Source organism: Anser anser, assembly GCF_964211835.1.
Source record: "Anser anser genome assembly, chromosome: 8".
NCBI lineage: Eukaryota > Metazoa > Chordata > Aves > Anseriformes > Anatidae > Anser > Anser anser.
Window position 1 is genome coordinate 32,596,840 of NC_139728.1, and position 25,813 is coordinate 32,622,652.

The 25,813-nt window shown below is 51.7% G+C and overlaps 1 protein-coding gene and 1 long non-coding RNA gene across 32 annotated transcripts; one reads left to right on the top strand and one right to left on the bottom strand.

Moving 5' to 3' along the window:
• The first annotated feature begins 11 nt into the window (after window positions 1-11).
• On the top strand, window positions 12-23,670 carry LOC310903679 (uncharacterized protein). Of its 31 annotated transcripts, none has more exons than XM_083847331.1 (6): window positions 3,949-4,455; window positions 5,021-5,171; window positions 7,939-8,016; window positions 8,317-8,397; window positions 8,505-8,563; window positions 9,132-9,414. In XM_083847331.1, the coding sequence occupies exons 1-6, from the start codon at window positions 4,375-4,377 to the stop codon at window positions 9,192-9,194; spliced, it is 513 nt and encodes a 170-aa protein (XP_083703457.1). In that variant the 5' UTR covers window positions 3,949-4,374; the 3' UTR covers window positions 9,195-9,414. The 31 variants fall into 31 exon arrangements, 15 of the variants coding, with proteins under 15 accessions (XP_083703461.1, XP_083703466.1, XP_083703467.1 ...); XR_014587676.1 differs by lacking the exon at window positions 3,949-4,455 and adding exons at window positions 4,733-4,844; window positions 6,623-6,769 and having other exon boundaries at window positions 8,200-8,793; window positions 9,158-9,414; XR_014587677.1 differs by lacking the exon at window positions 3,949-4,455 and adding exons at window positions 4,733-4,844; window positions 6,623-6,769 and having other exon boundaries at window positions 8,200-8,793; window positions 9,228-9,414.
• Window positions 13,804-16,463, bottom strand: LOC310903687. The gene is made up of 2 exons (XR_014587740.1): window positions 16,138-16,463; window positions 13,804-16,053 (listed from the first exon to the last, which is right to left on the bottom strand). It is a non-coding gene; the product is annotated as an uncharacterized lncRNA (long non-coding RNA).
• Window positions 23,671-25,813: the final 2,143 nt, after the last annotated feature.

The window sequence follows — 25,813 nt, forward strand, 5'->3', positions numbered from 1 at the left end:
GCAGCCGCCCCCTCAGGGTAGTCCTTTACGGCCCCTCGGGCATTTCTCCACGATTGCTGCTGCCGCCAGCCCCACGCCCCCGCCCCTGCCCCTCGGCTCCCTTCGGCCCAGCCCCTGTCGGGCACCAGCCCTGAGGGCCGTCCCCGCCGCGGACCCCCCGGGCCGGCTCGGACGCGTCCCCGTAGGGATTCGCGCGGTGTAGCGGAGGGGAGCAATGTCCCTGGCTTTGCCGGAGCGGCCCTCGTCTGTGCTCCCACCGCTGCCACCCCTGCCGCCACCAGCGCCGCGGATGCCCGCAGGCGGGGCTGAAGCCAGGCGGCGCGCGGCTCCGGCTCCGGCACCGGCTGCGCTGCCGGCTGAGCCGCGTCCGAGGGCACTGCCGGGCTGGCTGCGCGGCCAGCCCGACCCCATGGGGCTTCCAGGCTGTCGGGGGCGATACTTGTGACCAGGGTTCGCAGGATTCGCCGCAACAGATGGATGCGGAGGCCTTGTTTTCTCAAATATCTGTTTGTTGCTGCTTACCACAAATCACCACTTGCAGACGTACCGTGATTATTGAAAAGGTACGTGTGAGTATTGATAACAGGGTGTTCCCAGAAAGTAAATAAATGCAGGTAGCAGATACTGAGGGCATAACCATAGGTAATAGCAGCAATAAGAGGTAATCAAAAGGCAACTAGATGTAGTAAAAAGGAGTCATGCAGCAGCAAATAGAGCTTAGTACAATACAGTAAACAAACACGGCAATACTATGGCAGTGAAAATCCTCACGATGGATTACAATTTAAGCATGCTATAGCAACTAATCAAGAGCAGCTGGGAGGGCGTGTAGCCAGGACGGCTGACCACAGCGTGTGGTGTGCTCAGCAGTAAATGCTGGGGTAAAGACAGAGATGGGGCGGAGGGGGACTGGACTCCTTTTTGTACTTTGCTTGCGCATGCTGCTTTTGCTGTACCTTTTAAGCTGTCTTGACCTCAACGCGTGACTTTTCTTGCTTCTGCCTTTCTGATTCTCTTCCCCCACCCTGCTCTTGAAGGGGAAGTGAGCAAGGGTCTGCTGGGGCTCAGGGCCCTCTGTGGGGGCTAACCCACAACCTTTTGATAAATGCTCATATTTTCTGTTACTTTGTAATTTTGAAAATGTTTTAATGAAACCATGCTTAGGAGTATGCCTTAAAGTCTCAGAGATGTTTGTGCTTTGAGGAAAAAAGTTGCACCGAGTTCTTAAACACCTTCAGAAAGGACCGTGACTTTCCTAGAGTCAGCTCAGGTGGCAGTCACCGGCAAAACAGAGCACACTGGCAGCTTGGACCTTGGATGCAAAGTGCAAGGTGTTTCCTAAGTGTATACTCCTTTCTGAGGGGTATTTTATTGTGTGCTGTCTAGCATCAGTTTATCAATTTGCCTCTAATGGGTTTTGGTATTCCCAAAAGGACTGGGATTAAAGAATGGGTGTGTGCCTCAGCACTGCATAATTTTATTTTGCAGCCAAAATTTCTTGTTTTGTGGTTAAGTTTTCTGCTAGCTTGTATTTTGCAGAAAGCACTTAAAAATGTATTTAGGTTGCTTCCAAACAAGTAAAGAGAAAGTCCTTTTATCTTTAGGGTAGGGCTAATTTTCCCTTAGGCCAGAAAACATAGGAAGATACCACCTGCTACAACCTTTGTTAAGAGAGGACCAAGCATACCCAGACCTTCTTAAACAAACAAACAAAAAACCCACCACTTAAAAAAAGGGCAACAAAGAGGCAACTTCTGCCCGAAGTGGTGTAAACGCATAAAGCTGTCAGTGTTTTTTTTTTTAGCTCGCACAACGGCACTTCTCGGGAAAGCCGTGCCTGTCGCTCTGCTTCTGCGCATGCGCGGAGCCGGCCGGCTCGCCTCGAGGGGGAGCCGGGCGACGCCGCAGGACCCCTGCCCGCGGCAGAATGGCGGCGGCCTTCTCCGGAGCGGGAGCCGCGCCGGAGCGGGGTCGGGACGGGACGGGACGGGAAGCGCGGTCCGCGGCTTCTGCGGAAATGGCCCTTGTGCGGGGCAGGGGCGGCGCCGCGCCGGAGCGGACCGGGCGTGCGGCGGGATCTGCACTGCGCGGGGCTTCGGGGGGCTGGGGGAGAGGGGGGCGGAGCGGCGGGAGGTGGTGGCGGGGCGGGGCGGGGAAGAGCGGCGGAGTCCTCTCTGCGTCGGATGGACTGCTCCGTCCCGGGGCATGCTGGGAGCTGTAGTTCTGTGGTGCGCGGCCGGTCTTTCCCCGAGCCGGGGCCGGGGCCGGGGCCGGGCCGTGCGCGCCGGGAGGCGCAGGTTGCCGCTGGCTGCGAGCGCGGCTGCCGGCGGTGAGGCGAGCGAGAGCCTTCGGGGGCGCTTCCCCGGAGCGTCGGGCCGGGAGGGGTGGGGGCTGCGGCGGCCGGGCGCGGGTCCTCGCTGCGCTCGATCGTCGGGCTGCGCCTCGGAGGTTTTCCTGCTCGGCGCAGGGAAGCGCAAAGGAAAGCCGCGTGGTGCCTGCCAAGCTGTAGTAGCTTCTTAGACCTAGAACGAATTGGCCTGTCGAGCTCTGTCTCTTTGTTGCTCAGTCTGTGGTACGAGAGGCTAACCTTTGTCCCACCTCAGCTTTCAGAGTTGTCCTAGAAATAAACCGGTGCTTGCGGGGCTTTCCAGAACGCTGGTTGTGGTCGGTCAAGACAGATGTGAGAGGCAATTTCTGCCTGTCTGTCTGTCTATTGGTTATGTCCCGAGAGTTTTGCTTGAACAGTGTGCAATAAAAGCGGCCTCGGGCCCTTACTGGTGGTGCAGTTTCTGCACGTGTCTTATAACGTAGGTTCCCTGCTTAATTTGCAATTTATGAGGTTTCTACCAATGAGCACTTTCCTGTCCATGCCGAATATAGCTGAATTGCAGTCTACGATTAAACATCAAATGTTTAATATAGATTGTTAATAACAAATTGCAACTGTTAAGAATATATGCTAAAAAAAAATAGCACAGAAAGTAGAAGCTCTAGGCTGTGAGTGGTCTGTCCCATACTGATACTGCATGTTTGCACCGAGGCAGAATGATTGCTTTTACTCACTTGTGGAGCGATGAGTCTAGGCTCTCACTGCTAGTATTTTTAGCAAGACGGATTGAGCATTTCTCTAACATATGAGCAAGTGTTTGAGGAGCAAGTGATGGGTATGGGCACTTAGAAAGAGACTGCCAAAGGGCAGCTTCCTATTTTATAACTGAATTTTGTGAGCGTTGGTCCTCGTTTCATACTGAAGGGGAGTATGCTCTAGTGAAGGGAGTATGTTCACGTGAAAGGAAAAGGCACTAGTCTCCCTCGTCTGCCATTATTACTTCCTTGCTGCTAGCTCTGTTCTTCATAGAAAGCCAGTATGTTTCCTCGTCACATTCTAGTCTGCCTTCCTAGACTTCAGCCTTTGCCTCCTGGGTCTCTTGCCTTGCATAGACAATCTCTCCCCTTCTCCTCTTCTTCTTCATCTCATTTGTAAACCTTTTATCAGGCTGATTCTTACTGGCTTCCCACCCCCACCCCCCGACCTTTTTCTATTTTTTCCTTTTTTCCTATTTTTTTTTTTTACGGACTTAGGATGGCTCGTCTTGTTAGTTACTTTTCTTCCTGCCAGCCCCCAGCCTCAAGTTCTCCGATGTGACGTCAGAGGATCATCTTTGATACCTCCGCATCTGAATAATACGGTTTCTGTCCCATGCTGTAGCTGACGGCAGGACGGACTCTGAGTGCAGAGGAGGGGTTGCTTCCTCCCTAGTTTCCTATTGCGTCTCATACTGGTTTGGGTAAGCAATTACAGAGGAAATTTGACTTCTCCGTGGAGAAGCGTGTGCCTGACAGCTAGCTGGAGACAGCACACACGGAATTGAGTCAGCGCTCCGAGTGCGGTCCTGAGTCGCAGTAAAGGTAAAACAATTGCAGACTGACAGTTTAGCTTGTAAGGAGCATATACAAATAGCAGGTTTGGCTCTAATGCTTAAAAGGCGAGGTTTCGAGATCATATTTCACGGACTACTTCCTATAGATTTCAAGAAATGCAATCGTTCTGAAGCACAGCCGCGCTCTGTTATTGTTTAAAGGGAACAAACTGCTTTGAGAGCCGTTACGTGGGAGGGAACCGAGGGCGGAAGTGACGTCAGGGCGTGCCTTCCCTGAGGGCCAAAACGGCTCCGTGATTGGCTGGACCGTGAGGGCGGATGTGGTGTCCTGGCGAGCCGTCATTAAGGGCAGAAAGGCTCCATGATTGGCTGGGAACCCAGGGCGGAAGTGGCGTCACGGCTAGCCTTAACTCAGGGCGGAAGCGCTCCGTGATTGGCTCGGAGGGCTCGGAGGAACCCAGGGCGGAGGTGCCGTGCAGGGCTTGCCGGCACTATGGGCGGAAGCTGTCGGGCCGGGCCGGGCTCGGCTCGGCTCGGGCCGGGCCGGGCCGCTGAGGCGCGGTGCCGCAACGAGGTTGGTGGTCGGTGCCGCCCCGGGCCGGGAGGGGGCGAGGCGGCGGGCGGTTGGGGCGCCACGCGGTCGGCGGCTTCTGCGGAAACGGCCCTTGTGCGGGGCGGGGGCGGCGCCGGAGCGGAGCGGACCGGGCGTGCGGCGGGATCTGCACTGCGCGGGGCTTCGGGGGGCTGGGGGAGAGGGGGGCGAAGCGGCGCGGGGGGGGGCGGTTGCGTGCGCTTGGCCGACTCCCCTCTGCGTCGGATGGACTGCTCCGTCCCGCGGCATGCTGGGAGCTGTAGTTCTGTGGTGCGCGGCCGGTCTTTCCCCGGGCCGGGGCCGAGGCCGGGGCCGGGCCGTGCGCGCCGGGAGGCGCAGGTTGCCGCTGGCTGCGAGCGCGGCTGCCGGCGGTGAGGCGAGCGAGAGCCTTCGGGGGCGCTTCCCCGGAGCGTCGGGCCGGGAGGGGTGGGGGCTGCGGCGGCCGGGCGCGGGTCCTCGCTGCGCTCGATCGTCGGGCTGCGCCTCGGAAGCTTTCCTCCCGCCGCGTGCTGACGGCCGGCTCTCTCCTTTCCCTGCGGCTCACCAGGGCAGAAGCAGCTCCCCGCCGCTGGGACCCCTGCGGGGTTTGTCGCCGAGCGAAGGTGGCGCAGCAGCTGAAGGGAGGAAAGCTGCAGCTGGCGTGCTGCAGTCGCAGGTTTCCCAGGAGAAAGAGCAGCCCGTCTGTCCCAGCTGTCCGGGTAAGTCGCAGCGACCTTTGGGTGAAACCGAGGCGTGCTCGTAAACTTCCTGCAGCCCAGGCTCAAAGGCTTAATCGAATTTGCAGAAGCGCAAACTGCTCGGCGCAGGGAAGCGCAAAGGAAAGCCGCGTGGTGCCTGCCAAGCTGTAGTAGCTTCTTAGACCTAGAACGAATTGGCCTGTCGAGCTCTGTCTCTTTGTTGCTCAGTCTGTGGTACGAGAGGCTAACCTTTGTCCCGCCTCAGCTTTCAGAGTTGTCTTAGAAATAAACCGGTGCTTGCGGGGCTTTCCAGAACACTGGTTGTGGTCGGTCAAGACAGACGTGAGAGGCAATTTCTGCCTGTCTGTCTGTCTATTGGTTATGTCCCGAGAGTTTTGCTTGAACTGTGTGCAACAAAAGAGGCCTTGGGCCCGTACTGAGCAGCGAGAGAAAGCAAAACTCCAGGTAAGCGCTGGCCGTGGCAAAGTTGCTTGGGAATTGAGCGGCTGGGGGTCTTTCCAGCGGAACTCGGTACGCAGACAGAAGCGTGACCTTTGAGGTCCCTGTCTGTCTTGCGTTGAAGCTGTGGTATTTGACCCATGACTGTATGCAGTTGCTAAATCCTAGAGGGGATGATAGAGACGTCCCTGGTGCAGCCTTTTTTGCCACAGTCATTGCAGAAATGTTGGAAAAGTGAGTATCATCCCTCTCTTTAAATTCACCTTTTAAAGCATTCTTTCTGCAGACTCCTGTCTGTGATTTAGGTACTTGATTTGCGTGAAACAGAGCCAGACTTTCATATTAACTAGCGCCCTGATTGAAATTGCCTGTCGTCGGAGGACAGGAACTATAAATGGTGCTTGGCAGTTTAAAATCTCTTGGCTTCTACGGAGGCTAACTTGCCAAAGCGAATAGGAAGTAGCCTAAAGTTCGGTAAAGACGCTGAATAGAAAAGGTCCTCTTCTTGATGGGGAAAGAGCTTCGCAGAACACGAGCTCTGTTTCCCGTAGGGCTCCCTACTTACCCACCTGTTCAGCGATTATTGCAGGCTTTGACTGGTCCCCTCAGGTCCGATATCGCACAAGCGTTGTGCCGCAGACGGTACCTTAGCTTACTTTCCATCTCGTGCTGCGTTACTTATACCCGCAGAAGACTTACTTCAGCGTCAAATAAACCCTGTGCGAAGCGTCCCTGACTCATGCCAGTGGGACCATCCCGTTGTGGCTGGTAAAATCCAGGAACAGGACGGTGCTTGGAAGAACGTAACCTATGGAGGAGCAGGCAACAGTCTCCTGTTAGGCAACAGGTTTTCGAGACTGGTTTTGCCACCCCTCCGCGCATTTTGAAGGAGGCAGTCCCTAAGCTGATGCAATCCAACTGCATCTAAGCTGTAGGTTGTTACTTCCATAAGTTATAAAGGAACTTCACTTTTTTTTGTTTGTTTGTTTTTGTTTTTTTTTTTTTAAATCGAGGCTCGTGTGCGTGCGTTTGGCTTGTCCCGATGGCTGGTGTAGATGATCGCTCACGTGCCCCAAAGCTCCCTGTGCTGATGTTGGATCTGCCCCTCGGTAAAGGACGGCATCCCATGTGTTCAGCTTTTCTTCCTTACTGTGTCATATGTATGTATGTCTTTATTTACTTTTCTGAAAGAAAGGGTGGATTTTTCATGGGTCTCTCTGTGAGCGTATCGAACCAGGCCGCAGTAAATACGTGTAAGCGAGTAGGCTGCAGCGCGTACTGGGCAGTATCGGAGTGCTACCCTGCTAGCAGTGGAGAGCCAGGTGAAGGTGTCTAGGGTAAGGGCTTGTTCTGCCTCAGGTTGAACGGAAAGTTTCTGAAGTTGAGCATCCCGGGGGATGTTTGTAGGACTGTTGTTAGACAATAAAAGTTCAGATGGCTGTCGACAAAGGGGATTTTGTTGGCTCTTTTAGATAGCTATACCTACCGAAGATTGAATCGGTTACAAAAGGTTGTAGTAACCTCGCAGTCTCTACGTTCTGTAGCGTCTGTAGCAAAATAAACTGGCAGATGAATAAATGAGCAGGTACAAATACACGTGACTCTACAGCTGAGATAAAATAACATGCAGTTGCTTCTGTGTTTTGTCTTTCAAAGCACATTGTTGCCGAGCGCCTGAGCTTTTTGCTCGCGTTACCGAGGCAAGGAATAGCTGCGCTTCTTCCCCCCTCATCCCTCTTTTTTTTTCTCCTCTCCCTTGATGACAGGGACTCGAAATGTTTTCCTCGGATGTCCACGTGAAAATTAAAAAAAAAAAAAAAAGGCGACGGTGAACACTGACAGAATTGGGTGACTTTTTCAAGGTAGAGGGCAAAGAACGTGGAAATTTCTAGTACGTTAGCGTTACTCTGTTAACAGAACCAACGTACACGCCACTTGCTGTTCCTAGTTTTTTGGTTTGGTTTTCCTTTCAGTAGTCTCCCCAAAGGCTCCACAAAGGACACCTTGTGTATCTTTTCTGTTCTTCCAGGATTCATTCGTCAGGAAAGACGACCGTGAAATCTGAGGGCTGTGGATGAGGGCTGTGGAACCATCTGGTAGATGGTTGTTGCAGTTGCCTTTGGTCACGTCATTCGTCCTTTTAGCTTGCCCTTTACTTTACCTTGAGTGGAATTTTTCTTGCCACGCTATGTTTGCAGTGGTAACATTGCTGCCGAGGTGTTTTTTGACTAAAAATGATCTTAACTGTAGTAGTGAATTCACAGCGTGTGGCTTTGTGTACTGACTCCCATGATCACAACTTTTTTTTTTTTTTTTTCCTTTGTCATAGATAGGAGAAAAGCTCTTTCCAGAGAGATGGAGAAGGAATTGATTATACCTCTGCCTCATCCTGTGAGACCGGAAGACGGTGAGTGACTAACTGTAAGCTGCAATTCTCAGGAGTCGCATGGCTAAGAGTCTCGGGTTCCTTCTCTGCCTGACCCCCAGGGCCTTAGGCACGGGAAATCTTAGGCTTAATGTTTTTCCCTATGAAATACTGTCACGCTAAGGGGCGTAGCTGACTAACTGTTACAGGTCTGGTCGGATTCAGGTTACTGAACTATCACGGTCACGGATTCACCAATAACGTAGCACGCCCTCGCTCTAGTCGCATTCAATGAGAACTGTCACGGCTAGGAACAATGCAATGAACAGCAATTTATTACAGCAACAAGGACACAGGTTCTTTGGATCGCTGGCGATAAATTCACTGTCCGCGAAAGCAAGCGAGCACGCATGAAATACACAGGTACTCGTCCTGGCTGTTAATGCATTAAAAGGCACAAAGGCTCTAGAGATTTCTAAGTTTCCAAGGAGACACCTGGTACAACCAAGCGTTCAAATATTACCCCACAGCGTCCCAGTGCGGGGGGAAGAGAGGCTCAGCCCGTCGACTGATCCTGGAAGTCAGAAAGATATCCTTGGTGATGGTATCTTCCCTAACACCGCCTTTCACTTAAGACAGTTTACATCTATTTTCTCTCCTTTAGGTGGGGCTTGAGTGACTCTAGTCAGGCATACCTTGGTTATGTTTGGTGTAAAGTTTTCTTGCTTTCGTTTAAAGGTAGAGGGGTCTGAGAAACTCAGAGCATGCCCTCAGTGAGGGGTGGTCGCACCTTGGAGACACGGAGCTTTTGGGATGGAGGTGTGTTTTGGTATTATGATGATACTAGAATGAGCAAAAGTTCCCTAGAGTGCAGTGTTTTGTTAAAAACATGACAGGTCGTTGGCTCAGGGTAGCAAACGTGCAGCTTATCGGTCTCAGTGTGCACAAGAGCATCTGGTCCCCATCTGGTCGCAGAGCCTATCCGTGGTGTTTCCACTCCGCTTTACGCTCCGTCCCCTTCCTTAGAGTCAGCACACCAAGTTCCCCTAGTGCGATAGCACGTAAAGTTGGAGGCCTAGGGAACGCTTAGGTAGCGCAGCTGCCCTCCACCCTGAAAGCTTCTTCGATGCTGTACGCTTTCTTTAAAAGTTGAATATGAGTTTAATTTGCCTTGTTACTTAAGGCAATTACTCCGCAACTGCCCAAAGCAGCGACAGTGAGAAGCCCACTTCCAGCATCCGCTCCCCACGCAGGGACGGACGGACGGACAGACGGACACCGCTCTTTGCCTTGCCCGCCAGGGGAAGGGGAGAACGACCGGGCAGGGAGCCCCACCGCAGCCCCCCTCCCGGGAGTCCTGCACAGCAGTTTAATAAAGTTTGCTTTCCGGCCCGTGCCCCCTTTGGTGGTTGCCATCGGGGGAAGTGGCTGTCGCCGTCTGTGTGTGGGTGCAGGTTCCGTAGCGGGGTGGGTGTGGAGGGGGGGGGGGTGGCCCCGTGTCCACCGGCCGCTGGATGCTGACGACCCCTCGGAGTGCGGGGCCAGCCCTGCCGGGTGGGGGGGCAGCTCGCTGCTGTCTTTGCTCCCCGTGCTGGGGGGACTGCTCTGTGTGGTGGGGGCTGCTTGCAGAGGCGCAAGTGGGGAGGGGGCTGGGGGTTCCCGGCAGGACCCCCAGGGCAGGGGATGGCGTTGTGGAGGCCGGGTCCCGGGGGATTGGTGGCTGGGGCAGGGAAAGCCCAGGCGGGGGTGGCATGGGGTGGCAGGCACAGGTCTGTGGGTGCTGGGCTGCAGGTGGGGAAGCCTGGGGCTGGCTCTGTGGTGTTTGCAGTGTCAAGCCGCCAGGAGCACCATTCCCCCAGCAAGCTGGGAGTTGTGGTCATTGCGCTCTGAGCATCCCGTTGCCCACGTTGGGTTCGTTGTTATTATCTCCCTGCCTTTTTTGTCCCGATAAAAAATGTACTGTTTCAGCTTGCCACCGCTCAGCTTCCCAGCCGTGAGCGGCACGTTGCTCAAGGCAGACACTTCCTCCCTGAGGCGGCGTGGGGTGCAAATTTCTGCTGTTTTCCTTTGTGCTTTCTCTGAGAAAATGGTCTGGGAAGCCGTCCCTGCTGCCCTCAGGACGCATCCTGCCGGCGAGAAGCGGGTACTGCAGGCGGCGGGGCCACGCAGGCGTGGTGGCGCCTTTGGATGCCCCCTTCCGCCACCTGCTGGTGAAAATCCGGCACTGGAGGCGCCTTGGGTCAGCGCATACGCTGTGGCGCCCCCTGGGGCCTTCTGCGCCACCTGGTGGCGAAAAGGGGGTACTGCAGGCGCCTCGGGGCCCCGCATACGCTGTGGCGCCCTCTACCGCCGCCTGGTGGCGAAAAGTGGGTACTGCAGGCGCCGCGGGGCCGCGCATACGCTGTGGCGCCCTCTGCGCCACCAGGTGGCGAAAAGTGGGTACTGCAGGCGCCTCGGGGCCGCGCATACGCTGTGGCGCCCTCTACCGCCGCCTGGTGGCGAAAAGTGGGTACTGCAGGCGCCTCGGGGCCGCGCATACGCTGTGGCGCCTTCTGCGCCACCAGGTGGCGAAAAGTGGGTACTGCAGGCGCCTCGGGACGGCGAATATGCTGTGGCGCCCTCTGCGCCACCAGGTGGCGAAAAGTGGGTACTGCAGGCGCTGCGGGGCCGCGCATAAGCTGTGGCGCCCTCTGCGCCACCAGGTGGCGAAAAGTGGGTAGTGCAGGCGCCCCGGGGCCGCGCATACGCTGTGGCGCCCTCTGCCGCCGCCTGGTGGCCAAAAGTGGGCACTGCAGGCGCCGCGGGGCCGCGCATGCGCGGTGGCGCCCCCTGGCGCCCTCTGCCGCCGCCTGGTGGCCAAAAGTGGGCACTGCGGGCGCCCCGGTGCCGCGCATGCGCGGTGGCGCCCCCTGGCGCCCTCTGCCGCCGCCTGGTGGCCAAAAGTGGGCACTGCGGGCGCCCCGGGGCCGCGCATGCGCGGTGGCGCCCCCTGGCGCCCTCTGCCGCCGCCTGGTGGCCAAAAGTGGGCACTGCGGGCGCCGCGGGGCCGCGCATGCGCGGTGGCGCCCCCTGGCGCCCTCTGCCGCCGCCTGGTGGCCAAAAGTGGGCACTGCGGGCGCCGCGGGGCCGCGCATGCGCGGTGGCGCCCCCTGGCGCCCTCTGCCGCCGCCTGGTGGCCAAAAGTGGGCACTGCGGGCGCCGCGGGGCCGCGCATGCGCGGTGGCGCCCCCTGGCGCCCTCTGCCGCCGCCTGGTGGCCAAAAGTGGGCACTGCGGGCGCCGCGGGGCCGCGCATGCGCGGTGGCGCCCCCTGGCGCCCTCTGCCGCCGCCTGGTGGCCAAAAGTGGGCACTGCGGGCGCCGCGGGGCCGCGCATGCGCGGTGGCGCCCCCTGGCGCCCTCTGCCGCCGCCTGGTGGCCAAAAGTGGGCACTGCGGGCGCCCCGGGGCCGCGCATGCGCGGTGGCGCCCCCTGGCGCCCTCTGCCGCCGCCTGGTGGCCAAAAGTGGGCACTGCGGGCGCCCCGGTGCCGCGCATGCGCGGTGGCGCCCCCTGGCGCCCTCTGCCGCCGCCTGGTGGCCAAAAGTGGGCACTGCGGGCGCCCCGGGGCCGCGCATGCGCGGTGGCGCCCCCTGGCGCCCTCTGCCGCCGCCTGGTGGCCAAAAGTGGGCACTGCGGGCGCCCCGGGGCCGCGCATGCGCGGTGGCGCCCCCTGCGCCCTCTGCCGCCGCCTGGTGGCCAAAAGTGGGCACTGCGGGCGCCCCGGGGCCGCGCATGCGCGGTGGCGCCCCCTGGCGCCCTCTGCCGCTGCCTGGTGGCCAAAAGTGGGCACTGTGGGCGCCCCGGGGCCGCGCATGCGCGGTGGCGCCCCCTGGCGCCCTCTGCCGCCGCCTGGTGGCCAAAAGTGGGCACTGCGGGCGCCCCGGGGCCGCGCATGCGCGGTGGCGCCCCCTGGCGCCCTCTGCCGCTGCCTGGTGGCCAAAAGTGGGTACTGCAGGCGCCGCGGGGCCGCGAGTGATGGTACTACATCATTTACTACATTTTTTCCTGCGAGTGATGTTACTACATTGATTTTGGTTTTGGGGTGTAATATGTTATGCTGCTAAATTTTTCTTCCTGTGCAGAAGAAAAGTTGAGCTAATTCCAGTTAGCTTCAGTAACTTGCTTTCTCATATTGTCATTTCAATATTCAAAGCTGAAGCAAAAGCATTGGTATTGTTGCTTCTAGAGAGACGCCAGTTCTCCGGTCTGCACTCTGCATGCTGTTCAGATAAGCTAGAAAAAAATAAAGGAAAAGAAAAACAGCTGCTGCTTCTCCTGCTCTCTTTCTGCTTTCTACTTTCTTGTGCTTTGCCCCTCCCCTTTCCCAGGTGATTGGCTTTGGGTTCCAGGCAGGGCCTAATGGTAACTGAGTCACAGGCATCCCATCAGAGAGCTCATTCTGCCTGGGCTGCAGTTTGGGGTAAGTGCTTTGTTTTTGCTTCAGTCAGTTGCAGGGGTCTTTAGGTGGGTCAGAGTCTACGGACTGATGCGTTTCCAAGTAGAGATAGGTACATCCTTCTTTGTGAGGTAACAACTAGTAGGATCCTTGCTGATCCTGGCTGGAATAATAATAATGCACAACACAGAAATCATATGAGAAAGGACTGGCCTATAGCGAATCAAAGTGCTCCCAAGGGGTTTTTGTTCTAGTAGTAGGGTACATATATCTTACTCTTTGTATTGGTAATTATTTGGAAACCTAAGGGTTAAAAATAATGACCGGGAAAAATCAACTATTAATTTTGTTTCTAGTGACTGTAGGCCTCAGAGAAGGGCTTGGTCAATTGGCAACTTGGAAAAGGCATGACCAGATAATAGTAAGATGGGATACCCCGTCAAAATAGGGGTGAATGTGACAGAGGGTTATGTACCACAATCTGTCATGTTTGATGCTTGTGAGGTGTTAGCTTGTGGAGATTTAAATGCCCAATGACAACTGAGCAGAGAGAACAAGTAACTGGGAGACACCCAACAGCCAGATTGAGAACAGCTGTATGGAAACGATCCTCTATTGCCATCAGAGAAAGGGAGAAACTCAAGGAGAAAACAGGAGAGAAAACAGGAGGCTCTCTTTGAAATGTGGCAGTTCAAACATTTGAGATTGAAACAGGGTATGGGGATGTGAATGCCTGGATAGAATGGGTCAAATATGCTGTCCAGAGTCTCAACCGTAGCACTTGCTATGCTTGTGCCTCGGGACGACCGACTGCCCGGATAGTGCCCTTCCCATTGGGGTGGACCAGGGATTCCCAGGGGATGCGATGTATGATTGCATTGTACCAAGAAAAGACTGCCTGGGGAAATGAGGCCTGTAGGTCTCTCTCTTTGCTGTTCCCTTCCTTGCGTGATAGCAATATCAGGGTTCCCCCTGCATTCTCTACAGCTAAAGGTGACCATGCAGCTTGCCTCTCAGGGCAGGGTGTGAGCGCTACCCGGCATCTGGGAGAATTTGCCTTGTGCACGAGGACCTTGAATGCTACCAAGGACCTGATGGGAAACTGCTCAAGACTTGAGATCCCCAGGGCAGATATGTGGTGGTACCGCGGAGGGAAGATCTTATGGTCCACCCTACCATCTAATTCGGGAGGCATTTTTGCACTTGTTCAATTAGCTATACCCTTCACCCTGGCATTTGAAAGAGAAACATCACAAATACCCAGAAGAAGTAAAAGAGGCTTAGGAATATCATTTGATGATAGAGGGTACATAGATTCTCTTGGGGTGCCTAGAGGAGTTCCCGATGAACAGAAAGCCAGGAATCAAATTGCTGCAGGGTTTGAGTCGCTGTTCTGGTGGGTAACAATAAGAGTATTTATTATAGTCAGCAGATATTCATAAATCATACAAGGGATGCGATAAGAGAAATCGCTGAACAACTAGATGCCACCAGCAAAATGGCTTGGGAAAACAGAATAGATTAGATATGTTGATCGCGGAGAAAGGAGGTGTGTGTGTGTGTGTGATACTGAGCAACCATTGTTGCACTTTTATACCCAACAATACTGCCCCAGATGGCACAGTAACTAGAGCGTTGCAAGGGCTTACCACCCTTGCCAGTGAATTGGCAGAATGATTAGGAACAGGCACTTCCATCACAGGATGTTCGGAATCTTGGTTTGGTAAATGGAAAGGGGTCCTAGCGTCCGTATCTGCATCCTTGATCGTAGTAGCAGGAGTTTTGACGACCCTTGGTTGTTGCATTATCCCCTGTGTAAAAGGACTAGTACAGTGGTTCACTGAAACTGCACTATCGAAAGAAATGACCGTGGAGCCACCACCTTACTCACGTAAGGTGATGATATTAGAGGGGATGGAAAGCAAAGAAGGTGAAGAAGAGGAAGAGATCTACCAAATTACACCGCAGAGAAAAGTTTTGCAAAAATCAACAATTTATAAAGAAGAAAAGGGGGGAATTGTGGGAATAAAAATGTTGCTTTTGCAGAGTTACGTTGTTTAGAGGGAAGGAATGCGGTGTTGAGGCTCGCAGTGATAAGAAAGCTTAACGGACAACCTTGTAAAATGCAGACAACCGGACTCCTCAGAGCAGCTAGGTGAAAATCACGGTGTCAAGTCAGATCAGTGAAGAAACATTACCACTTCAAACAGTAAAAAAGTCAAAAGAAATCTGAAATTGAACAGGCCGGCAACTGAAGGCCACGTAGTGTCTGTGAAGCGTCGGATAGGTTGTGAACCCGGAATACCCAGTCAATGGGGAAACAGGGGAGGGTCCCGGTCGTCGAGAAAGAAAGTACATAAACCGTACTGTGTGACTAGTAGGCGCGCTCCTGCTTGTGGGACGCGTGCCATTGCGATCGCGAATAAATTACTACTTCACTGAGATCCTCGCCTGAGCCTAAGCTACTGGCTACGGAGTGTTTCTCACACTCCCTGCGCGTAATCCTGGCTACAATATACCGCGTTATCGAAGGTGCCTTTTAAACAACATTGATAGAAACTCAGGGGGCGATAGTACTGACCCTGGGTGTGGAACTATCCACGCAGGGAATAATCCACACTGCACCAAATATGGTAGCCACAGGAACGCCAATATACATAGCGCACGCCAGATGCAACGTGAGAATCCTGCAACTGGATGGCCTGTCCCAAATGGCGAGAGGTGGTACTGGCTACGTGGCAATAAAGCCAGGAAGGTGTTGCCCCTGGGATGGAAGGGAGCTTGCACCCTGGAGGCAATAATTCCAAACGTAACTATTATTGAAGACCCACAAAGCCAAAGGCCCCTTGAGACCACACGCAGGATTAAGCGGACTCCAGACAATTCTCTAGTAAAATTCTCTAGTATTTCACAGCTTTGCAAGGTGGTTTTTACCTTGGTTAGGGGTGGGTGAATTAGAAAAAGCGATTGTAAATATCTCCGCTATAACTGAAGAACTAGAAAATAAGTTTGATAAGTTTGCAAAAATAGGACTGTAGAATCAAATAGTATTAGATTCATTAATAACCTCATAAGGAGGAGCGTGCACTGTAATTAATGCTAGTTGCTGTATAGATGTAGATCAAACGGGACGAATTTGACTGATATTTGGGGGGAAAAAAAAGTATACTGGGGGGGCGTGGAGGGGAAAGATCCTACATAGAGTAGCTCAAGATGACAGTTCCTGGGCATTTAGAAACATTTGGGAGAAACTAACTTCGTGGTTACCTGAACAGAATTGGCTCAAACAACTATTTGTTGGTATTGTAAAAATAATGGCATTGTACGCCTACCATCCCCCGTGACATCCGAAGAAGACTATTGCGCCTTAACGTTGGAGAAACTCAAGAGCACGGTACGTGAAGAGGTGCAAAAACAACAGTAGGAGTAAGGAAAGGAGAGGAGGGAACTGTGAGAAACTAAGTTGTGTTTTTGCAGTAGAGAACTAATTTTCTGTATTCCGAGGTAGTTGTGCAGTCATAATGAGGAGAAACGCTACGTGGGTAAGCGGACAGTAGGCGGCCTCACTGTTCCGAAATAAGGCAGAAGCTTGAGGAAAAACAGGCTGAGCAGCATGGGAACGGTAAAACAAAGATCACAGGTTCCTGAAACATAAGAAAGGGGAAAAAAAAAAAGGAAGTAAGAAGGGAGCAATTAAAGGGTTGAAAAAGAAGTAAAATTGTACATACATGGTATAGAGGAGCGTCGAGTAGCTTGTGAACCTGCAGTACTCGGCCAATGAGGACACAGGGGAGGGGATCAGGCGTCGGGGAATAGGGAATAAAAGTTGATGCTGTGCTTACTGCAATGCGCTCCTGATCGGCAGGACGCCCGCCACTGCAACCGCGAATAAAATAGCCTCAGAGAAGATCGTGTGTCAAGAAAATTATTTGAGATGTTTCTCGCAGATATACTTGACGAGGGAGGACCAAGAACACACCGCCCTTCTTTGAAAAAAAAAATAAAATAAAAAAATAAAAAAAAGGCATCACAGGGGCAGTCTCAGGGTCGCCTTCCCACAGGGAAGCGGCGCCGTGATTGGCTGGACCGTGAGGGCGGAAGTGGCGTCACGGCTAGCCTTAACTCAGGGCGGAAACGCTCCGTGATTGGCTCGGAGGAACCCAGGGCGGAGGTGCCGTGCAGGGCTTGCCGGCACTATGGGCGGAAGCTGTCGGGCCGGGCTGCGCTGGGCTCAGCTCTGGCCGGGCCGCCGAGGCGCGGTGCCGCAACGAGGTTGGTGGTCGGTGCCGCCCCGGGCCGGGCCGGGCCGGGCCGGGAGGGGACGAGGCGGCGGGCGGTTGGGGCGCCACGCGGTCGGCGGCTTCTGCGGAAACGGCCCTTGTGCGGGGCGGGGGCGGCGCCGCGCCGGAGCGGAGCGGAGCGGACCGGGCGTGCGGCGGGGTCTGCACTGCGCGGGGCTTCGGGGGGCTGGGGGAGAGGGGGGCGAAGCGGCGCGGGGGGGGGGGGGGGGGGGCGGGCGGGCACAGAGAGTGCGGCGGGGGGGGGGGTTGTGTGCGCTTGGCCGACTCCCCTCTGCGTCGGATGGACTGCTCCGTCCCGCGGCATGCTGGGAGCTGTAGTTCTGTGGTGCGCGGCCGGTCTTTCCCCGAGCCGGGGCCGGGGCCGGGGCCGGGCCGTGCGCGCCGGGAGGCGCAGGTTGCCGCTGGCTGCGAGCGCGGCTGCCGGCGGTGAGGCGAGCGAGAGCCTTCGGGGGCGCTTCCCCGGAGCGTCGGGCCGGGAGGGGTGGGGGCTGCGGCGGCCGGGCGCGGGTCCTCGCTGCGCTCGATCGTCGGGCTGCGCCTCGGAGGTTTTCCTCCCGCCGCGTGCTGACGGCCGGCTCTCTCCTTTCCCTGCGGCTCACCAGGGCAGAAGCAGCTCCCCGCCGCTGGGACCCCTGCGGGGTTTGTCGCCGAGCGAAGGTGGCGCAGCAGCTGAAGGGAGGAAAGCTGCAGCTGGTGTGCTGCAGTCGCAGGTTTCCCAGGAGAAAGAGCAGCCCGTCTGTCCCAGCTGTCTGGGTAAGTCGCAGCGACCTCCGGGTGAAATCCAGGCGTGAAGGGGATTTTGGTGGCTCTCTTACACAGCTAGTCCTACCAAAGATCGCATCGGTTACGAAAAGTAGTAGTAACCTTGTAGTTTGCGTGTTCTGTAACATCTGTAGCACAATAAACTGGCAGGTGAAGAAATGAGCGGGTACAAATACACGTGACTCCATCGCTGAGATTAAATAACGTGCAGGTTCTTCTGCGTTTTGTCTTTCAAAGCGCGTTGTTTGACTCGGTGATCCTTAACGATGATCCTCGGTGGTCCCTTCCAACTCAGGATATTCTATGATTCTGTTGTTGCCGAGCGCCTGAGCTTTTTGCTCATATTACTGAGGAAAGGAATGGCTGTGCTTCTTCCCCACCCCCCTCTCTTTTTCTTTTTTTTCCTCTCCTCTTCTCCCTCGATGACGGGGACTCGAAATGTTTTTCTCAGATGTCCTTGTGAAAATTTAAAAAAAAAAAAAAAGAAGCTGATGGTGAACACTGACAGAATTGGGTGACACTTTCAAGGTAGAGGGCAAAGAACGTGGAAATTTCTAGTACGTTAGTGTTACTCTGTTAGCAAAACCGACGTACACGCCGCTTGCTGTTCCTAGTTTTTTGGTTTGGCCTGGTTTTCCTTTCAGAAGTCTCCCCGAAGGCCTTTGTGGACAAAACTTTGTCCCGCTTCAGCTTTAAGAATTATCCTAGAAATAATGAACAAGTGCTTGCAGGGCTTTCCGGAACGCTAGTTGTGGTCAGTCAAGAACGACTTGGGAGGCAATTCCTTTTGTGGAATTGCAGAGTGATCGAGAGATCAAGGCCAGCGTTGTGAAGAAATAGTGCCAGGTTATAGTCACAGGTGACTGCCTTCTGAAGGGAACAGAGGCTCCCATCTGCAGACCAGACCATCTTTACCGAGAGCTTTTCTACCAGCCTGGGGCTTGGATCAGGGACATTGCTAGCGAGCTTACGAGCTTAGTTCAAACTTCAGATTATTCCCTACTCCTGCTCTTTCACGTGGGTACCAACAAAGTTGCAGCAAGAAGTCTGTGTTCAATCAAAATAAATTTCAGGGCCCTGGGAAGATAGCTAAAGGATTCAGAAGCACAGGTTGTCTAGCATTTTGGGATATATTAAACACAGCGTAGCCAGCTGGTCAAAAGAGGTGATTCCCCCACTGTATTTAGTGTTGGCGAAGCCTCTCCTTCAATATTGTGTGCGATTCTGGGCTCTACAATATAAAAAGAACGTTAAGATCCCTGAAAGCGTACAGAGGAGGGCAACAAAGCCGGTAAAAGGATTGGAAGGCACGCCCTGTGTGGACGCTACGGTACTTCTGCTAGGTCCTCGGAATTGTATATAGTCACGAGTAACACTCCTGATTCTAAATACATAGTCTTTCCCTGCATATAAGCCGAACGCTATTCTACAATCGTTTGCTCCTTCTGGCAGTGGATTCTGTCTTTCAGTGATTTATGGGTACTTTACATGTCCTGGATATTGCTTTCCAGATACCTGGAGCTTGCTAGCTTTTCTGTCTCCCAGACGTGTGGCTGGTAGTGGTCTAGTCTTGTGAGCTGTGCTGCCGTGAAGTCTGTCACCTGTTGATGCTGAAGGTACTTTTCTAGAAAGAGGAAGGTGGTAGGTACAGTTTCACACCAGGACATCAACAAAATCACGTACTCTTTTTATCAACTCCAGACGTGTTTCCTTCGGTGGCTTCTGGACTTTGGTCCATATTGTAGGCCCCGAGAAGGAAGGAGGTTGGCTTTTCATAACCACAGTTTCTTCCAGCTGTTTCAGATGGATTTCATGGTTGATTCTAGTTGAAATGACTACCTCAGGAAAAAAAAATAACAAAAATGATAGTCCAAACAACTTAAAAAAAATAAAAATAAAAAACAAACGAAAACACCGCTCCCATTTCCTCACAGCTTCTTCATTTGCTGTGGTATCTTCTTTATGGAAAGAAGTGTCCTTTCCTTCCCAAGCTGTAAAGGAAGAGTTCAGGTACTCTTCACTTGTGCGCTTTAATCTGTGACGTGTTTGTTCGCATAGAACTTCTGGGAAGTTTGGCGGTAGAGTTTAGGGTTTACATGTTAGGTAAACAGAAGTATCGCTCAACTCAGAACATAGTTAAATAAAAGTACAATATTTATTTAAAATGAATAAGTGTGCGTCTATAGTCTTGTGTCCTTTCTTTGCAGAACTCAATAGTTAGCCTTTATACATATTTCTAAGTTGCCCGGTTTATCAGTGTACAACACAGCATTCGGGAATATCATCTGAGATTTTAGGTGAAGAGGACTGTCCTTTGTTCAGTTGTGCACTCTTGTGTGTCAGCCCTGATTCTGAACCGTATAAAAGCTGGAAACTTCTTTCCGGTTTTCTCTCTAACCTCACTGAAGTGTGGGTACTTCCCAGCCTACGTGATACTATTCAGCATGTGGATATTCTGTTTCCTCACACTAGCTACAATTCCGGTGAAGTTACACATCTTGAGCCTGCATGTTAGTGTTTCATCCTTTCAGTTCCACAAAAGGAGGGTTCAGTGGAAGTTTTGAATCCTGTAGAGTGGAATACAGGTTTTTAGCCTCAAAGGCTTTAGTTCTTTTTCCCTGGTGAGCTTTGGAACAGAAGATATGTAACATTAACAGTTTTTTATTATTCATTTCAGGACTCTTTGACAGCCCTCCAGGATCCGATGATGCAAAGCTCACTGACATATCCTACCCAGGAGACCAACAATCTGTGACATTTGGAACCAAATCCCAGGTGGGAAACGTAAGCGATCAAAGTGGAGCAAGAATTCGTGTTGAGCATGGGGATTCAAATAACAAGTGCATTTTCGGGAACTGGCTCTATCCTTCATCGCAGGTGAAAGCAGCTCTGCGGGCCCTCCAAGGAGGCACCTCTGCAGTGATTGCAAGTGGAACCCACCCAAAGATCTCGGGTCATGTCATCACAGATGTTGTGGAAGGGAAGAAAGTTGGAACTTTTTTTTCAGAGGTAAAACCTGCAGGTGAGTACGGAAGCAACATGTACATTGGGAGCTGTAGAGATTTCCTGGAAGTTTAGGGTCGAAATTTGGCTAGGCCTGCCTGTTCAACAAATGGGAAACTACGCTCTGCTTGACAAACGGCTTTTGAAAGGTAATTTTTAACGTTGGAATAGAACATCTTGAATCCTCTGCTCAGGTTCCTTCCAGCTGATGACTTGCTGCATCAGACTTGCATTCAAAGAACTAGGTAGAATTTGTATTGCTTTTAGTCTTAGAGGTTATCATCTATTATTGAAGATTTCAGGGTGAAAGCGTGCATATAGAATGTACGGCTGAACTAAGATAGTGTGTAGTTTGGGTTTTTGTCGTAAGTTCTTTTAATGACTCGGTCTTTTGTTACCGTATGTAGGAATGTTTTCCTGCCTCTGTGTTGCTGTGACAATGTAACAAGGGCCGCAGAAAGTCAGACCAAAGATCAGTGATCTTAGCAGAATGGAACGAGTATAGAGCGATACTTGTGACTTGCACTTTAAGACAAGCCAATGCCTTTGAGTATAAAAACGCTTAATGTGTTTCTTGTAAAAATCGGCCATATCCTTTGAACCCATGTAAACACTTAGCATCCGTGGGTCACAGCAGTCACGAGCCTTAACTAGGTATTGTGCGTAAACTCTGGAGCTAGCACTATGTGGAGAACTGCTTCCTTTATTTTGTGTGTGTTTGTGGGCAGGAGGAGCGTTGAAGTTTGCTTCCTGCTAGCTTTTGATGCCCCCGCCTTCTGTATGGAAAGAGAACATGGGTGATCGATCTCTGTTCAACTTCTATGATATGAGACATCGTCTTTTCCCTCATCGTCTCTTTGTCACATGAAAAAGGTTTTTTCTTAGTCCTTTTCTACAGAAACTGTTCCAAAAGTTTGGCGATCCCTGTTTCTCTTGGCTGAAACTGTTTTTATTCTACTGTGACCTTTTTAAGATAGGCAAAAATAAAATTCTGTGTAGCATCCAAGATGCAAATGAACCCTCAGTTTATGAGATAGCAAGGCTAACTTTGAGTTTTGATTAGACTGGTGATGTTTCTTGTTGCCTTTCGTAGGCCTTTTCCAAAAGCTTAAACGTGTAAGTTGCTCTTCGACGCTGATAAGCATTGAGGTGATGTTTTCATAGGATTATGTGCAGTACCAAGGCCTGATTTCCCCTTTTGCCTCTGCATTTCTTCACGTTTATCTGCTTTGAATTGTACTTGCTATTTGGTTGCATAGCGGCTGCAAAGGAATCACAGGCTGGTTGAGGTCGGAAGGACCTCCAGAGGTCACCTAGTCCAACACCCCTGCTCAAGCAGAGCCACCCAGATCTGGTTTTCCAGGACCACGTCCAAACAGGTTTTGAAACCTCACAAAGACTGTGACTCCACGACCTCCCTGGGCAGCCTACGCTAGTGCTCAGTCACCCTCACAGCGAAAAAGTATTTACTGATGTTCAGGAAACCACAGGAGGGGAACATCCTATGTTTCGGCCTGTGTCTGTTGCCTCCTTTTTTGTTCCTTGGGTACCAGTTAGAAAAGTCTGGCTTTGTCTTCCTTCCACCCTCCCTTCGTGTATTTACAGACATCGATGAGATCCCCTCCAAGCCTCCTCTTCTCCAGGCCGAACGGTCCCAGCTCTCCCAGCCTGTCCTCATAGGAAAGGTGCTTCAGTCCCTTACCGTCCTCGTGGCCCTCCGTTGGACTCTTTGCAGTGTGTCCAGGTCTCTCTTGTACTGGGAGGCCCAGGCCCAGCACTCCAGGTGCGGCCTCACCGTTCCTGAGCAGAGGGGGAGGATCGCCTTTCTTGACCTGCTGGCAATACTTTGCCTAATGCCACCCAGGATACCCTCAGCTGCTTTTGCAGCAAAGGCACATTGCTGTTTCGTGTTCAAGTTGGTGTCCACCAGGAAACTTAGCTCCTTTTCCGAGAAGTTCCTTTCTGGGAAAAAGTGCGATATCAGCGCTTTTCACTTTGTCCTACTGCAATAAATTTGTATCAGCTATAAAGCTTTTCATCTTGTAACCCCACGTCTCAGACAATTACAAATATGGTGAACAGCAAAAGTAAAGGTGAAATCTTACTGCGACCCTTCCTCTACCATGGAACGTGGTTACTCCCATTCTTTCTTTTATCTTCTGTCTTCCAAAACACTTTAAATACTCAGGTAACTTTTTAAAATGAACTCTTATCTCCTCGTGTGTGTCACTCTTTTTCAAAGAACACGAAAATACGCTCTACTTTATAAAGTATGACCTCGCTTTAAAAAGCTGTTTTAACACTCCTTAATTAAGTCTTCTTAATCAAGTGTCCGCTAGTTCTTTTCTTAACTCCTGTTATTTTCCTTAATGTGGGAATTCCTGCTCTGGCAATTTCTGTAGGACGCTTCTGAAATAGAAGTCCGGGCCTATTAGTCACATTTCAAGTCATCTGTCCTACAGACAATTTCAAGAGAGTTAAAAATGAAAACGTAGCTTATCCGTGAGCTACTTGAGAACTCCTTAGTGAAATGCTGCGTGAGCCTTTTGACTTGTTACTTCTGCTTCTGTTTCAAAACTTGTTCTGTATCGTTTCAGTTTGAGACAGGTTCTTTGATATCCATGCCACGAAGAAAACCTTTCTTCTGTAAGAACCCTTCAGTGTGCACAGGGAGAGGTGTGGAGAGAGCAGCTATTCTGCAAGCTGTTACTCAGGCCGCTTTTGGCTTCCAGTGCTGTTTGTACATTCCCGTGTTGTTTTGCAATCTTTTCTCTTTTCGTTAGTTGTCTAACTAAACTTTTTCAAAGGATGCCTCCCTGTTTTCAGTTTTCTCCTACGCCCTGAGATTTAGCCGTCCTTCTATTCTTTTGCTCTTTGTCAAGTCTTTTTGATACAAGCTGTGTGCAGCTTTGATACAAGCTTGTTTGTCCCCTATGACCTGGATGATCTTGCTGAATCTCCGTGATGCCTTGAAAAGGGCTGTGCTCGGGGACCGTGGCAGCATTTTGGTATCTGATACAGATTTTCCTGTTCTGGCATACAGTGAATTTCTTTGATATGTCTGTTAGGACCGTACCTGTTTTCCTGCTTTGAGTAAGGAGTTGGAAGATGAAAGGTTAGCGTTCCTTTCCTCCCACATGGGCTGTAACCTTTGTCTGCATGTCTTGTGGTTGTGTTTTGTTTGTTTGTTTGTTTTGGCAGGCCCTCCAGCAGAGCAGCAGGGTGAAAGGTCTCGAGCTGGTGGCAGGACCCTGGCAGCTCTGCAGCCTGAGCAGGTGAGAGAACAGTATGTGCTCACTCTTTAAGGTTGGGAACACGTGGCAAGTCTTAAAATACAGGTTTATAACACAAATGGGTCCTGGAAAAAATCAGCTGGCTCCAAGCATTCAGGGAGTCAAGACAGTGAGAAGATGTGTCAGCAGAAATGAGCTGAAGTGAGCCAGATGTCAAACACCATGGACTTCATATAAGGATGCAGTTCAGAAGCTTTTCTCTTTCGGAGAGCGGAGATTATTTATCGTCTTGCTGACTTATTACCTGATCACAGAGAAGAAATTCTCTTGGCAAACGAGAAGGACTTAGAAGAAGCTGAAAATAAAGGTAATATTATGGGTCCTTTCATGGTACTCCTGTTGTCATGAGCTTTTCTGGGCCTCAAAGGAAATGAGCAGAACTAGAATATTCTGTCACCTGCAATTGGATATTATGGCTGTCACAGGTTAGTGAGCCCAGGACTTTGAGAGCTTGTCAGTGGAAACAGCTGCAGCTTCCATAATTACATGAGAGATGTCTTCATCAGAGAAGACAGAGAGGCCTTTGAAAACAGCAACCCACGGCATTGTTTAAAAAAAAATAAAAATCTAAATAAATAAATAAATAGCGTTTTCTTTTGCCAAAGGAGGCTCGCTTTAGAAATTGAATATAGCAAGTATCTGCCCTGTTATTGTCATGTATGAAATAGCATGAGTATCTCCTGGGCTGGTTAACGTAATGTTTGGCCCCTGTGGGGAAGGTTGTTACTTAAAAATGATGCTTTCCAGAACGAACCATATTACCTTCTGACCGAGGAAAGTACAGTTCAGGCAGCATAGACTAAATCCGTTCTTTTGTGTTCGAGTGGTGCATCGAGAAGCTGGTCTTGGGTTAGAAAATGTGTGAAACTGGCACGTCACAAACTGTAATGCAGAGAGATCTTTGATAACAAAAGCGTATTTCTGTTGGTGAGTTACTGGAAGGCTGCAAGAAGTCTTGCCTCAAAAGACTCTTCTGAAATGAATTCTGTTGCCATCCCAATTTTTTTTTTCTACGGGCACATTCTTGGGACTTGCTTCTGCAATGTCGAGAGTTATGCAGGGTTGGTTTTTGATACCCAGCGTAGAGAAGGAGTTAGCTTACATTCAGGTGCTGCGGTTTCTGCACGTGTCTTATAACGTAGGTTCCCTGCTTAACTTGCAATTTATGAGGTTCCTACCAATGAGCACTTTCCTGTCCATGCCGAACGCAGCTGAGTTGCAGGCTACCATTAAACATCAAATGTTTAATATAGATTGTTAATAACAAATCACAGCTGTTAAGAATATATGCTAAAAAAAATAAGCACAGAAAGTAGAAGCTCTAGGCTGTGAGTGGTCTGTCCCATACTGATACTGCATGTTTGCACTGAGGCAGAATGATTGCTTTCACTCACTTGTGGAGCGATGAGTCTAGGCTCTCACTGCTAGTATTTTTAGCAAGACTGATTGAGCATTTCTCTAACATATGAGCAAGTGTTTGAGGAGCAAGTGATGGGTATGGGCACTTAGAAAGAGACTGCCAAAGGGCAGCTTCCTATTTTATAACTGAATTTTGTGAGCGTTGGTCCTCGTTTCATACTGAAGGGGAGTATGCTCTAGTGAAGGGAGTATGTTCACGTGAAAGGAAAAGGCACTAGTCTCCCTCGTCTGCCATTATTACTTCCTTGCTGCTAGCTCTGTTCTTCATAGAAAGCCAGTATGTTTCCTCGTCACATTCTAGTCTGCCTTCCTAGACTTCAGCCTTTGCCTCCTGGGTCTCTTGCCTTGCATAGACAATCTCTCCCCTTCTCCTCTTCTTCTTCATCTCATTTGTAAACCTTTTATCAGGCTGATTCTTACTGGCTTCCCACCCCCACCCCCCGACCTTTTTCTATTTTTTCCTTTTTTCCTATTTTTTTTTTTTACGGACTTAGGATGGCTCGTCTTGTTAGTTACTTTTCTTCCTGCCAGCCCCCAGCCTCAAGTTCTCCGATGTGACGTCAGAGGATCATCTTTGATACCTCCGCATCTGAATAATACGGTTTCTGTCCCATGCTGTAGCTGAC